This window comes from Temnothorax curvispinosus, unplaced genomic scaffold (assembly GCF_003070985.1).
Source record: "Temnothorax curvispinosus isolate PA1 unplaced genomic scaffold, ASM307098v1 QBEX01008138.1, whole genome shotgun sequence".
NCBI classification, from domain to species: Eukaryota; Metazoa; Arthropoda; class Insecta; order Hymenoptera; family Formicidae; genus Temnothorax; species Temnothorax curvispinosus.
This window is the reverse complement of record NW_020217918.1, coordinates 17,453-32,956: the sequence shown is the minus strand read 5'-3', so window position 1 is coordinate 32,956 and position 15,504 is coordinate 17,453. Positions and strand designations below refer to the sequence as shown.

The 15,504-nt window shown below is 35.4% G+C and overlaps 2 protein-coding genes across 2 annotated transcripts; both read left to right on the top strand.

Moving 5' to 3' along the window:
• The first annotated feature begins 349 nt into the window (after positions 1 to 349).
• Positions 350 to 9,270, top strand: LOC112457692 (paired box protein Pax-1-like). Its single transcript, XM_025020875.1, has 3 exons — positions 350 to 353; positions 1,213 to 1,848; positions 8,635 to 9,270. Exons 1-3 carry the CDS (start codon positions 350 to 352, stop codon positions 9,123 to 9,125), a joined length of 1,131 nt encoding a protein of 376 aa, XP_024876643.1. The 3' UTR covers positions 9,126 to 9,270.
• A 3,104-nt stretch (positions 9,271 to 12,374) lies between these two features.
• On the top strand, positions 12,375 to 14,177 carry LOC112457690. Its single transcript, XM_025020874.1, has one exon. It carries the CDS (start codon positions 12,375 to 12,377, stop codon positions 14,175 to 14,177), a length of 1,803 nt encoding a protein of 600 aa, XP_024876642.1.
• The last annotated feature ends 1,327 nt before the right edge of the window (positions 14,178 to 15,504 follow it).

Genomic DNA, 15,504 nt, shown 5'->3' with positions numbered 1-15,504 from the left:
CTTCCCCTCTATCCAAAACTTTCCGTACTTTACCCAATCTCTCCTTCTATTCCTTTTCTCCTTCTCAGCTATCCTCTCCAGGTTCCATCGCATTTTTCTTTGATGCTTTCCTTCATGGTCATGTCATTCTTTATTCTTTCCATCCTCCCTTTCAACACATTCTTCTTCTGCATTACCTCTCTTTTTCTTACTCTATCTTTTAACCTAACTAAAACCATTTTCTCTTTCCCCGTCTTTCTTCCCAGGGGTAGAAGGGAGTATACCCAAAATTGTTCAAAATTAAACACACACACACACACACACACACACACACACACGCACGCACACGCACACACAATATTACCACACAATGGGTAACTTGGTATCCTACAACTTTTGTATAAAACATTTCTTCCGCAAACGTCATCTTTCCAAGATAATCCAATGAGTCGACCTTTCTGTTATACCCAGTGCAAATGTCGGATCATCCGATAGATGGCATTCGATGAGATCCGTTTCTCGTATTTAAAATATGACAAACAATGGTATAAGAACGGTATATAAATCAAGTGTGCCGTACAACTTATATCAGTTGTATCGAAGTCCACACTTATAATAAAGTGGCACACAATTTTGAACTAAATCGATATATTTATAGTTTTAAAGCATTTTACATCCTTTCATAATTTTTAATTATATCTGAGCAGCTCTGGATACATTCGGTAAATAATTATATCTTGGCAGATCAAATAATATCTAGTCAGAGCTGGTTATATCTGTTCAGATCTGGCCAGATAAAGACAATTTGAAGATAAAATTATATCTGGCCAAATTTGACCAGATCTGGTCATATCTCGGTAGATCTAATTCTTTTTTCCTAAGAACCTATTTAAGAAAATGAAGATGACCTATTTCCGAACCGCCTCCACCTGGACAAAAATTATTATTGCCATATGATATCTCCTCTTTGTAGCGTGTAATTTTCGTTACACAAATCTTCCGCTGGACCTTATAAGTTCAAAGATATTTAAGGTGATAATAGTTATTGTTCCACCCTGTATATTAAACTGGATAAATTATAATGTATTAATAAATAATTAAACAATTTTTAAATACATAAGTATAATTAATATTTGTGCTTACTAATAATAATTCTATGTAATAATTAAGATATTAATTATGGCTTACTAATAATAAATCTATGTAATAAGATATTAATTAATTATGTTACAGAAAATAGCAGCACTGAAATTGGGGCACAATCGCAACAATCACATCAACAACAGCAACATCAACAGCAACATCAACAACAATATGGAGAAGTAAATCAATTAGGCGGTGTATTCGTCAATGGAAGACCACTTCCCAATGCTGTCAGATTGAGAATAGTCGAACTTGCACAATTGGGTATTAGACCATGCGATATCTCGCGACAACTACGTGTCAGTCACGGGTGTGTCAGTAAGATACTGGCACGCTATCATGAAACGGGTAGTATTCTGCCGGGCGCGATTGGTGGCAGCAAACCACGTGTAACCACACCGAAAGTCGTGCAATATATTAAACAATTAAAATTAAAAGATCCAGGGATCTTTGCCTGGGAGATCAGGGATCGACTATTATCTGACGGTGTTTGCGACAAATATAACGTCCCATCAGTGTCGAGTATATCAAGGATATTGAGAAATAAAGTTGGCACAACGACAACTATGCATCATCATCCACATCATTCAGCTCACCATCATCATCATCATCATCATCTTTATGCAGCCGCCGCAGCGGCTGGTGCAGCCCTTTGTCCAGTGCCGTATCCACCAACACCTTATCATCCAACAGCACCGCCTTCCATCACACATCATCATCATCAAGGTTAGTATTTTCTGTATACTCAGTCCTATTACTCGTGCCCGAGCGTGGTGACTTCTCTTCATATAAATGTGTTGCGCATGTGGATTATACACATTGTATGTGGAACCTACAGTTTAACGCCGATTTCGAACGGCAATTTTTTAGAGAAGTTTTCGTGGTAAGACATACTCTCGGTGGTTTGCCATTGCCTTCCGAGAGGAGAACGAGCGAATAAAATTTTCTAGCTCTACCGGGAATCGAACCCGAGACCTTTGGCTCAATAGACCAGTGCGCTGTCTACTAGGCCACGCTCGTATTTTCTGTATAGTAATTTAAATAGAAAGATTCAGAATAAGAGATTTTTTTTTACTTATCTTTATTATTAATGCTTTCTTATAAACTAATAAAGACTATGAATATAATTTAGTCCAAATGTTAAATCTACATAAAATATTTCGAAAACCATTCTGTTTTATTATTCCGTCATGTATCATTATTAATAAAAAATTAAAAAATAATATAAAAAATTATTCATATTAAAAATTAGTTAAATTAGTTGATATTAAATATTAGTCACGTATACAAAGTATCTTTATTCCCATACAGCACAAAATATTATTTAAATATTTTTTAGGAAGATTAAAATAATTCACAAAAATATTTTTAGAGTGTTTGTATGTTCACCAGATTATGTCAAAAAAATATTTTTAAAAATATTTTTAAAATATTGCAAATAAATGTATTTAATAATATTTGTAAAATTTTTTAGAAATATTGCTTTGGAAAATGAAATATGTTTAACCCAATCAGCAATAATTGTTGCAAACCATCACGTTTAAAAGATTTTTTTAATATTTAAAAAATATACATCTTTACATCTGTTAACTGCTATAAACACTCGCGGTATCTTTACTCATTGTCAGTCTCGCGGTATTACTCGAAACTTTATCGCGGATGGTTCGTCGGTGGCTCGTAGGGATTCCCGATTCGGTATTCAATCAACATACGAAAACTAGAGTCTCGATATAAATGTCTTTAATATGATATCTCAGGATACACTCTTTTCACTAGAAATGCTTTGAAGTGTTCTTCTTCTCCTTCTTTCTTCACTGAAAGAAAAAAGAAGAGAAATGCTTCGAAGCATTTGTAGTGTTAAGTGGAACGTAGGCATAGACAAGGATAGCACCTAACATTGCACGGATACATACGCACGATACACATCGACATTATACTTTTATATTACGCTTCCAAATCTTGATTTGAGGGGTTTATCGATGTTTTTATTGTTGTGCAATTCAGGAGAACTTGTTTTCGCGTTCGTACCAATGGTATATCTCTTATATGAAATATATCTTGTGACGAGCTGACAGCTCGCCGCAACTCGAGACGTCATATTGGGATAAAAATAGATAAGAAAATCTGTACTTTCCCCTGAATCATTAATGTATGTACTGCAATTTTGGAAAAGGATTTTTAATTCTGTCAAATTAATACGACGCTACGTGACGACAAAGAAATGCCGTAATAATCAGACGGCTCCAGCATCACCTTAAGTATAAAAATTTAAGGACGTTCACCGGCAAAATCGTTTTCTTAGAAATTTTCTTAAACTTTCAGTATATGTTTAATTAAACGCGTTTTATACGTAGGCGTTTTATTCAATGCCCCTTGCGGTACTAAAATTTGAAATATTCAGCTTCAAAGTTCCGATTTTTAACACGGGATCCCTATGTTAAGCTGTCTCGACACGGACATTTTAATGAATAATAAGTACAGTTTTTTTTAAATTTTTTTGAAAAAATAGTATAAGGTGCCTCATATTATTAGTAACGTATGACAATAAAGTTCGATATAGCAAGGGGTATTTATTTTTGAGAAATAGTCGTCTAAAGAACACTATCGGACATAATTTTTGTCTGCTCGGAGGCAGGGAGAGGGAGAGATCACTGCGAGACTTGGCAACGTTGCTACCGCTGCGACATATAGGTTAAGTAGAGAACGTCAAGATCTTATGGGCAACGTTATTTAAATCAAGTTATTTAATCTTTTTTCTTTATGATTCATTATTATTTACTTTTAGAATGCTCAATAAACAAGTAGGATGTACTCATTTATGATTGGTATTGGACAAATGGAAACGGAACAAAAATTTGCCAGATCGAGTAAAACTGCGCGGCTAGACGAGTTTCAGACTTTTGCGCACGGAAGTAGTTGTTGAGCACAACTGCCACCGGAGAACGTCCTTAAAGTATAACCAATCGTAAGCATTGGATAAAATGTCATCTGTTCATGTGTCGTGCGTGTGTCATTTAGATGTCGAACACTTCACGTCAAACAAAACGTTGCCGCGAATACTACCGCACGATCATACTTTTTAACCAATGCGTACGATTGGTTATACCTTAAACCTTTTATATTTAAGAAACTATACTTTATGGAAAAAAATGGCATGCACTATTTAATTTTTTATGAACTTTTATGCTGCAATCTTATTACCCTCGAACTTCGGAACACTCTGTGTAGATGACTATAATAAATACACAATAAGAGCAAACTTTATATAATTTAAAAAATGTTAAAATTAATACCGGATCTGATTTTGCGCTAATCACAGATAGATTAAGTCTGAATAAATGTTAAATAAATGTTTCTTCAAATTATTACTGCAAAGGAATAATTAACGTTACGTAAATATTAAATAAACGTTAAATAAACATTAAATAAATATTTTCCATAAATCATTAATTCAAACAAATAATTATAATGTAAAATAAATATTTAATAAATGTTTAAAAAATATTTTTTTTGCAATGAATTGTACATTGTATAATTAACGAAAAATAAATATTAAAAAAACCTTTAAAAAATATTATCTGCTTATTATGTAGTAGACATGGATAAGTAGACAACACGTGGATATCTAATGGATATTTTTGATAGATATTTTGTGGACATGGATATGTGGATAACACATGGATATCTAATGGATATCTTTGATACACAGTTGGATTTATGTTAAATTTAACATAAATCACATGTCCCAAACGGTCCACTCAAATTTTTGTGTTAATTTAACATAATGTATGTCAAATTATGACACAAATATTATGTCCATAATTTAGCACAAAATAAACAAAAGTTTGTGAACGAAAATTTTATGTACGACAAACATCTGTATAATGTTATATATAAATAAAAAGAAAAATTTTTTAACAAAATTATATTATTTTTATGTTAATCTTACGATTATATGTAATATGTGTTATTTTAACATTTTATTTACTTAAATATGAATTTAACACAAATAAATCAGATAACATAATCAAAATTAGTTAAATTAACACATAAATATGTTACGTTTTTAATACAAAAATTTTAACAAAGACCTTTTTTAACAAAAATAAAATTTTTACTGTGTAGATATTTTGTAGACATGGATATGTGGATAACATGTGGACATGTAATGGATATCCCTGCTGGTTATTCGAGAGATATAGATATTTTTACATCTATTAGATATCTATTAAATATCCATAATAAATATGGACGTCATATGGATATGTAGATATCCAAAATATCTATTATAGATATTTTGTTCTGTATGAGTTCTTATAGGATATCGCTGGTCGTTCATCGGTCATCACGTTCAGTGTATGTATGTACAAGGGCCATTACAAAGAAGTTTTAGAATTATTTTAATAAACTATCAACAATCTATATATATAAGTACCGTCTTCTGTCTGTCTGTCTGTATGACCGCGAACTACTCATTCGTTAGTGGACCGAATTTTTACTAAAAATATATGAAATATGGGTAGAATTTTCTGGGGAGTGCCATGATGTGTATAATTTTTCGTTACCGATTTTCTGAAAACCGGTTTGGAAATTATTCAAATTGCGAGAAATAATAAGTATTAATTGACCGATTTTCTTGAACTCAGTGCCAAAATTTTTTAAATTTTTGGAGGATAAGTTTAATTTTTCATTAATAAATAATTTTTTATTAATGGATTGATTTTTTTGAAACCAGTGCCAACATTTTTCTATTTTTTGCTTCCTCATAGAGAAAGCTTTGTTTTCGTAAAAAAAATTTTTTTTTGGTTGCTTTTGCCAATGTGTTCAGAATGTTCTAAAACGTCGAAAAATCGCTATTTTAAAAAATGTCGGTATGTGTGTATGTATGTGTGTATGTGTGTATGTGTATGTGCCAAATTTACCGAAATTTCTATAGCAATTCCGCAAATATTGAGATATCGGGCTGTTTTTTTTTTTTTTTTTTAATCGATAGAGTCTCGTTCAAGGAAGGTTGGTATTGAAGGTTAACGATGATCGATAAAGAGGTTCTTTTTTAAAAAAATTTTAAATTTTTTTAGAAATGTTCGTGGTTGCTCTAACTTCCGCAAATATTGAGATATCGATCTATTTCTAATTTTATTATATTCTTCAGTCTTTTCTACCCCTATTTCATATATAATTTTTTAAGATTTGGTTGATTAGACCCAGCTTTATACGCGATTAAAGGTCCATAATTTTGATCGCATATAAAGCTAAGTCTAATCAACCGAATTTAAAAGAATTATATATGAAATAGAGGTAGAAAATACCGAAGTAAAAATTGTTTTTTGAGTTTTCGATGACATTGGTTGATTAGAACCAGCTTTATACGCGATCAAAGGTCCATAATTTTAATCGCATATAAAGCTAAGTCTAATCAACTCAATTTAAAAGAATTATATATGAAATAGGGGTAGAAAAGACCGAAGTAAAAATTGTTTTTTGAGTTTTCGATACCAATGTGTTGCTTATGTTCGAAAACGTCGAATTTAAATTTTTTGAGGATCGGTTTTGAGGATCGGCTATCCATCCAATAACTTAGGGTAGATTAAGGCGAATCGGATTAATATAAGTTTCAAAAAATAATGTTTTAAGATAATAAAAAAGTGTGCAAGTAGAAACTTGCACATTGCTTCCTTATAGTTCTTAAGTGTGCAAGTAAAAACTTGCACATTACTTCCTCATAATTCTTAAGTGTGCAAGTAGAAACTTGCACATTGCTTCCTCATAATTCTTAAATGTGCAAGTAGGAACTTGCACATTGCTTCCTCATAGTTTTTAAGTGTGCAAGTAGAAACTTGCAGATTGCTTCCTCATAGTTTTTAAGTGTGCAAGTAGAAACCTGCACATTGCTTCCTTTAAGTTTTTAAGTGTGCAAGTAGAAACCTGCACATTGCTTCCTTTAAGTTTTTAAGAGTGCAAGTAGAAACTTGCACATTGCTTCCTGGCAATCGTCAAGGCTTCGTGGCAGCGCCGCGGAAAGAGCAGATTCTCCCCAGTGGCGGCCGCCCCACTTGCCGTTGACAGCAGATAAAATAAAAGCTTCCTTATAGAGAAAGCTTTGTGAGCAAAGGTTTCTACTTGCACACTTAAGAACTATGAGGAAGCAATGTGCAAGTTTCTACTTGCACACTTAAAAACTATGAGGAAGCAATGTGCAAGTTTTTTCTATATTATTTATCTTTCGATTATTATTCTGTTGTCACAGATTTTCTTGTTTGTTGATGATTTTGATGAAACTGGTACCAAAAGATTACTAATTTTATGGGGATGGCTACTTTGGGGTTGAAAATTGGGTTTCATGGGGTTCTATTAGTGCTCCTAATTAATGGGTGAGTTTAGAGAGAGGGGACTAGATTTTGAACCCGCGCGAAACGCGGGCGAAAAATCTAGTATTTCTGATATATTTCAAAAAAATTTCAGCCTATTCAATAATATTTCAGAAAAGTTGCAAATATTTTCAGTAACCTTTCAGCAAACTTTCTATAAAGTTTCAAGTGCAAGGACTTTTGCTGTTGAAAAACTGTCTCAGAGTTGTTGCAGAAATAATTTGCAATATTTATTCTGATATATTTTTGTGCTGTATGGAAGAAGACACATGATCGACACCGAATTCGATTTGCTTCTTAATAACGACGAAAAAAGAACATGGACAGCCTTAAAAACAGTTATAATAAATTTCCTTGAGAATTCTCAATCTCCAAATTTTGAGATTATGATTTACAAAATGTTAAATGTATTTCATATTATAAAAGTTGCTATGGCTCTTAAAGTACATTTTCTGCACTCACATCTTAATTTCTTTCCACAAAACTTGGGAGCTGTGAGTGATGAACGTTTTCACAAAAACATCCAAAAAATAGAGAAACATTTAATGGAGATCGAAGTCAATAACAAGTAGGATTAATTGACTGATTACTGCTGAAGAAGATGAGTATAAACGACAAGCAAAACGTACAAAACATTAAGTCTAAAATTTTGAATATATTAATTATAAAGGACATTTAAGTTTTTCATTCAGTAAAAAAAAAATCCTCCCGAAAAAATTGCGTTTATATATTTGTTTAAAATTCTACTTTTAAATACCTTTCCAACGATTTGTAAAACATATCTTTAGTAGAATTTTTTATTTTTTTTTTATTTTTTAAATTTTATTTTATAACCTCATAGAACTCCAAAGCTTTCAATCAAGTATAACTCAAAAAGGAGTAAATTACGTTACTCAGAAGACTGACAATGAGCTGAATCACCCTCAGTAAAGAAAACTTGAGAAATTATGGAACGTGTTGTACAGTGTAATCATTTAAATATCAAAAAGCTTAAAAGATTTTATTGATTTAAAATATATATTTAGTTTTCAAAGAATTTACATCGAACATCAATTACATCCATTTCCTTTATTCTAATATTAATTACTAATATTGAAATTAAAAAAAATGTTATCCTACCTATTTACTATTATTGTATGTCTAGTTGGACCATCGTCAGCGAGTAAACTGTCATCATCGTCACCTTCAGCAGTACATGATAATGGTGGACATCAAACAGCGACCAACAACGTTTTGCAGTGGCCGAGTCCTCACACTGTACACGACATTCTGGCTAATAGTTGTAATGTACAAAACTCCTCGTCATCCTCTTCACCAACTTCATCACTATGTTCTACGATCAATAATAATAATCATCATCACAACCGTCATGAGAACAGTTCTGTTCACAACAATAATAACAACAGTAATAATGAAAATAACAATGATCATAGAATATCGAGTGGGTATCTTCACCACCATCATCCGCATCTGGCACATCATCAACAGTATTATGCCTCAGCACTCTATCATCATCATCATCATCATCATCATACAAATGCCGTGACGACAGCCAGCATATCATCTACGCTCTCTGTACAATCCATTATGTTGCAGTCAGGAACAACAAGCCAGCCAGCCAGCCCTTGCAATTAGATGAAATAATATATATTATTTTATGCATCAGGAATAATAGATAATCAAATAATCAGTGTTTTTATTTTCTGTATGCAAATGAATTTCTTAAATATATTTTTACGCATTATAGTATTAGAATGAGGCTTTTTACATTAAAATATAGTTTAAGTAAAAATAAGTGATACATACTTCATTGTCACCGGTATTTTACAATGATAAAAAATGTAGTTAATTAAATTTTTTCTTGTTATCTATAGATGTTATGATTGAATATTAATATAATAATTGAAATATAAACAAACTTTTGCATAAACTTTTTGATGAAATAATTAACCAGCAAAAGTAGTATAAATTGGTACTTATAATTACAAAGAATTTAGTAAATAAACAAACAAATATAATTAGCAGGTATAAAAATTAAAAAAAAAAAAATTACATTTTCTGAATATTATCTCCTTTATAAAAATACATTTATTTATTATGTATCAAAAGGCTTGCAAGATTAAAAATAAATCAAAGAAAAAGGAGCATCGAGTCGCAACGAGGTGGAAGTGTTAAAAAATTCTATATTACAAATTGACAAACGTTTCGGCCCCTTATGGGACCATCTTCATTGTCAAATAACAATTAGGACTAAAATCGGAAAAAGTTAACATACATACTCTTACACTAAAATTAACGCAACTAAATTAACGCTACTAAAATTAACGCCACCACGTTGAATCCGAAGTGGACCATACTGTAACAATTGTGATTTAATTAATTCGGCGGGTTTGTAGAAGAAACTGACATACCGAAAGATGAGTTTATATTAGGCATTCGTTTAGTGTTAAACTCCACTTTTTTTTATTTTTAATAACCGTATATATAAACAGATTTTTGGCTCTCTTATGGGTTCTCCTCTCTCACCAATCATTGCTGACATCACACTTCAAGACATCGAGAAAAAGGCGATCCTTCTGCTGCCTTTTCACGTAACGTTTTTCCGTAGATACGTGGACGACGTTATTATGGCAGCTCCTCCGGAATTTTTCGATCGCATCTTAGAAATTTTCAACTCTTTGCACCAGAGACTACAATTTACTATGGAAATTAGTGAAAACAATAAGCTTGATTTTCTCGATGTCACTGTGATGGTGAGTGTTACGGAATGCACCCCTGATTGATTTGCACGGTTTAACCGATTCTAGAAATATTCTAAACGCTTCGAGAAATATACACGATTCTAGAAGTATTTGGAAGCGCTCTGTGACATCCCACTCTCGGTACTTCTCGACTTCTCACCGACACACCTGTTTGCATGTGTTTGGAACGTAAACATATTGTTTCGATGTCCTTATATGGGCATAACATGACAACTCTTAATCTAATTGGTTCTAACACAAAACTTCGACACAAGTATATGTGAGGTGAGAGGTGGGGTACACGAAGTCCTCCCGACCGAAAGTCAGTCTGACAAAGGAGCGATCGAAATAAAGTCATACGCGCAGATCACGAATCTCGTTACCGCAAGCTGTAAAGGCAATAATTAAACTAAGACTGTAAATAGATACGTAATAAAGTGTTCTGTAAAGTGTCTGTATATTGTTTGAGTATCTCTCGACCCTCCGAAAAGTGCATCCTTTCCACGATGATCCAGCAATCATAAAACGCGGAAACATTGGTCCTTCGAGCCGGATTCGGAGCGAACAAACGGACACGAAAGTAACGGACGTTTACAACTCGAAAGATTTGAGACGTCAGGACACGGTCAGTGACAGACGGCTACATTCTACGTGGAGTGCCCAACTCGTCTACCCAACGCGAGGAGACGCAGGTCGACAGCCCGGCACCACGAGAATCCGCGATCTGTAATATGTAATGTGACGCAAGCATACGCTTTCTCGCTCATACAGACTATAGTCAGACTCCAGCCAACACGCTCTTCGCGCGTGAAACAAGCCTCTCTGTCGCGATCACTCTTTACGATCAGCTGAGTATAAGGCGCCGAGCCAACAGTAACGCGCGGTCGTTCCCGCCCCACCACGCATTGGCTGCGCCGAATTCGAGAACGTACGGTTCACCGCACAACGGAGCGAGAGCTATACAGTTATAAGAAGATAATCTCTCACTCATATTCAATTAAAAGCTTGCAATTACATTGTTCGACCGCAAGAACGAGGTACGAAATTCGCCATGGAGTCGATGGAGGAGCTATTGGCCGCACAGACCAGCACACAGACGTTAATCATCCGGATCCTGACGAATTTCAACAAGCTCGCCAAAGCGAAGAAAACCGTGTCAGCCGTTCGAAGCCGATCAATAGTCTCAAAGGGTACTGGGACGTCATCCATGTCAATCATGCGAAGCTTTGCGCCCTTGCGGACGAGGGGATACGCTAGAAGGACGAATACTTCCAAAAATTGCATGAGGCAAGATCATCGATAGTTTAATTACCGCGAATTGATATTCCTAAATTCTCGGGAGAGATCACGAAATTGAAGAATTTTCGTGACGTTTTTGAATCGTTAGTCGCGAATAGAACCGATTTAACGAATGTACAAAAATTACATTACCTCAAGGCGAACTTAACCGGAGCCGCGAGTTTAATTTTGTCAAACCGACGCTAATTATAATACCGCGTGGGAATTGTTACGAAAGCGTTATGATAACCTGCGAGCTATAGTGAATGCGCATCTCCAAGCGTTCATGGATATTCCGTGTGTGAGCGCCCATTCCGTGAGTGATTTAGAGAACCTGCGAGACAAGACTAACGATATTTATACGGCATTGTTAAATTTGAAACGACCCGTTAATCAATGGGAAGATTTAATGCTATTTGTTGCTGTCTCACAGCTTGATAAAGACACTCGGCGCGACTGGGAGCTCTCACTGGGAGATACGGGAGAAATTCCAAGTATCGAGGAACTTGACGCCTTTTCTCACTTCGCGAATTCGGGCGCTCAAGGCCGTACATGGTAGTAGTCAGAATTCTAATAAGTACGAAACAAAAAAGTAACGTCAAATAAAACAAGTAACGTTAAGGCGCATCAGGTTTCTACAAATAACGGAAAGTGCTTGACATGCGAAGGGAATCACCCCTTAAATCATTGCAAAACGTTTCTCAATCAATCCGTTACACAGCGAGCCGAGGTTTTGAAGAATCATAAGTGCTGCTTTAATTGTTTACGCCAAGGACATTTACCTTGGGTTTGTAAAAGTAAGAATGTTTGCACGCTTTGCAAGCGAAAACATCATACCCTAATACATCGCGAGAAATACGCTGAAATGAATGAGATTCCTGCATCGACAAGTAAAGGCGAACAGAACGCTGTTACCACGTCGAATTTGACCTCCACTCAGGAGGAACGGTCAAATAAAGGAGTAGTTTCTAGTAATAATTTCTCGAATACGACAGTCAACACTACATTAATGCCTACCGCGTCCGTTCTACTCAAGAATAAATCCAGACGATCCGTACGCATTAGGGCTTTACTTGACCAAGGATCACAAGCCTCTTTTGTAACCGAGTCGGTCGTACAACTTCTTGGCGCGGAGCGAAAACGCGTATCGATTCAGGTTTCCGGTATAGGGGGATCTAAGGCCGGGAGTAGTAAAAGCATTGCCTCCTTTACAGTGGAGCCGTGTTCTCAGGGAGGTCCTGTCCTACCTTTCAAAGCTTTCGTTTTGCCGAAAGTAACTAATTATTTACCTCAACTTACTATGATGGATGAAATGTGCCGGTACCTGAGCTCTTTAGACCTTGCAGATTCGGAACTCTCTAATCAACAGGGTATCGATCTGCTTATAGGAACCGATTATTATGGAGCCGTACTGCGTGACGGGTTAATCCACGGTCCTTCAGGGGGTCCCATAGCGCAACTCACCATCTTCGGCTGGGTTGTATCAGGGCCAATCCAAAATACCTCGCAAACTCTTAATAACTATCGCATAAATGTTAATCATGGCGTCGCTTTAGACTCTTTAGATGAATCACTACGTAGTTTTTGGGAACTTGAAGAGGTTCCTTGCGGCAACTTGCTCTCGGAGGAGGACATTCGGTGTGAGGCACATTTCGCCAACACACACTCTCGCCTGCCCGACGGACGATGCGTCCGATTACCCTTTAAAACAGGCCCTCCAATTCCCATTGGTGACACCGAACAGGTAGCCAAACGTATCTTCATCTCTAATGAAGTTAGAGTATCCCGACAGCTTGACCTAGCTAAGGCTTATCGCGACTTCATGAGAGAATACGAAGACCTTAATCACATGAAGAAAGCGCCTTCTTCCGAGACTACCAGACAGAGAGTGTATTTTCCTCATCATGCCACAATTAAAGAAACTAGCCAAACGACGAAGGTTCGCGTCGTATTTAATGCCTCTAAATGTTCTTCGAATACTACGTCACTAAATGACTTTCTAATGGTCGGCCCTAAATTACAAGCCAATCTCTTTGCGGTAATCTTGAGGTGGCGGAGCCACAGATATGTCTACACTACAGACATCGAAAAGATGTTTCATCAAATTCGTGTTCATCCCGAAGATGTCGAATATCAGTGTATCTTCAGGCGAGCTCATCCCAATGCAGAACTGATTGCGTATTGGTTACTAACGGTGACCTACGGGACTGGTCCGGCCCCTTTTCTAGCCAACCGCTCCGTGAAACAGCTTGCAAAGGATGAAGGGGAGAAGTTTCCTCTAGCCATCCCTATTCTCGAGGAGGAGACATATGTAGATGACATTATGTTTGGCGCTAAGGATCTCATTCTTCTTAAACAAACGCGTGATCAGCTAATTCAGCTCCTCAAGGCGGGTGGTTTTCGTCCGTATAAATGGGCTAGTAATGACCCTCGCTTATTGCAGGATATACCTGAAGCCGACCACGGATTGGCTGTCGACAAACATTTAGGTGACGATTCAAGCTTACGAGTACTAGGTATTGTGTGGAATCCTAACACGGACTCATTCCAGGTCCACACGCATCTCACTACGGACTTGCAATTTACCAAGCGTTCATTCCTCTCCCTACTGTCTCGAGTCTTTGATCCTCTCCATTGTACGACGACCCCGAGAGTTTTGACACGTTAACCCCGGGCCACTTCCTTGTCGGATCCAGGGTATGGACACTCCTATATCAAAATCAAACGGTATTTCTGCGCCATCTAGGCGAATAGACGGATTTTTTGGAACTAAAATGCAGATTTTTTACTCGCTCGCTCACGTAAATTCAGTATTCTTGTTCTCGTTCATTCTCGTCGTTCGAGCTACGAATAAACACGTGTTATTGTGTAGAATTGTGAAGTAGCCAGTGTTGCGTACACATCAAAGGTGGTTTTTCGCTAGTTTTATGCAAATACGATTTTGAATATCGTTTGCACATAACGATTGTACGTACAGTATTTATTTATAAGGTATGTGCACACAAATTATACTAATATTAAATATATATTTAACATCTTTCTCTTCAATGTTTATAAATTTGCATAAAACTAATCATCTAATTGATGAATCTAACTAACCTATCAGTTATAATACTTTTGTTGCAGAATAAAAAATGAGTAAAATAGGTTGGAAATGTATAATCGGAAGATGTACATCTCCTGCTAAAACTCCTGGGCATTATTTTCCTAAAAATAAGGAACTAATGAAGAAATGGCTAGAAGCAATATCAGTGCCATGGATATCAAATCTGTCAGAAGAAGAAATAAGAAAATGCAGAATTTGCCATATACACTTTAGTGAAAATTCATATATTTTTACTCTTAATCGTAGACGATTAAAGCATGATGCTATTCCAAGTTTAAATTTATTAAGTGGAATAATTGAAACTTCTGAGCCTAATATGAATCAAGTTCAAGAAGAAAATAATGGAATAATTAATATTTCTCAGCCGAGTACAAGTCAAGTCCGAGAAGAAAATACTACATCGAGAATCAATTTAAATATTGATGTATTTGAAAAAGAAATACAACAATTTGATCCAGAAATCTTAGAAGTTTCAAAAAGTGTTAATCGTTACAAACCATGTTCGTAGAAATGCTATTCCAAGTTTAAATGTATCAAGTGAAATAATTGAAACTTCTAAGCCTAATATGAATCAAGTTCACGAAGAAATTAATGGAATAATTGATATTCCCCAGCCTAGCACAAGTCAAGTCCAAGAAGAAAATACTACATCAAGAATCAATATAAATATTGATGTATTTGAAGAAGAAACACAACAGTTTGATCCAGAAATTTTAGAAATTTCAGAAAATGTTAATTGTACAAACCATGGTCGTAGAAATATACTTGGCAATGTAACGAGGAAAAATAACTTGACTCCAATAGCAAAAGGACTATACACTAAAAGCAGAATGTTTCAAATACAGAATAATGCCTTGCGCAGGAACCTTTTATATTATAAACAACGTCT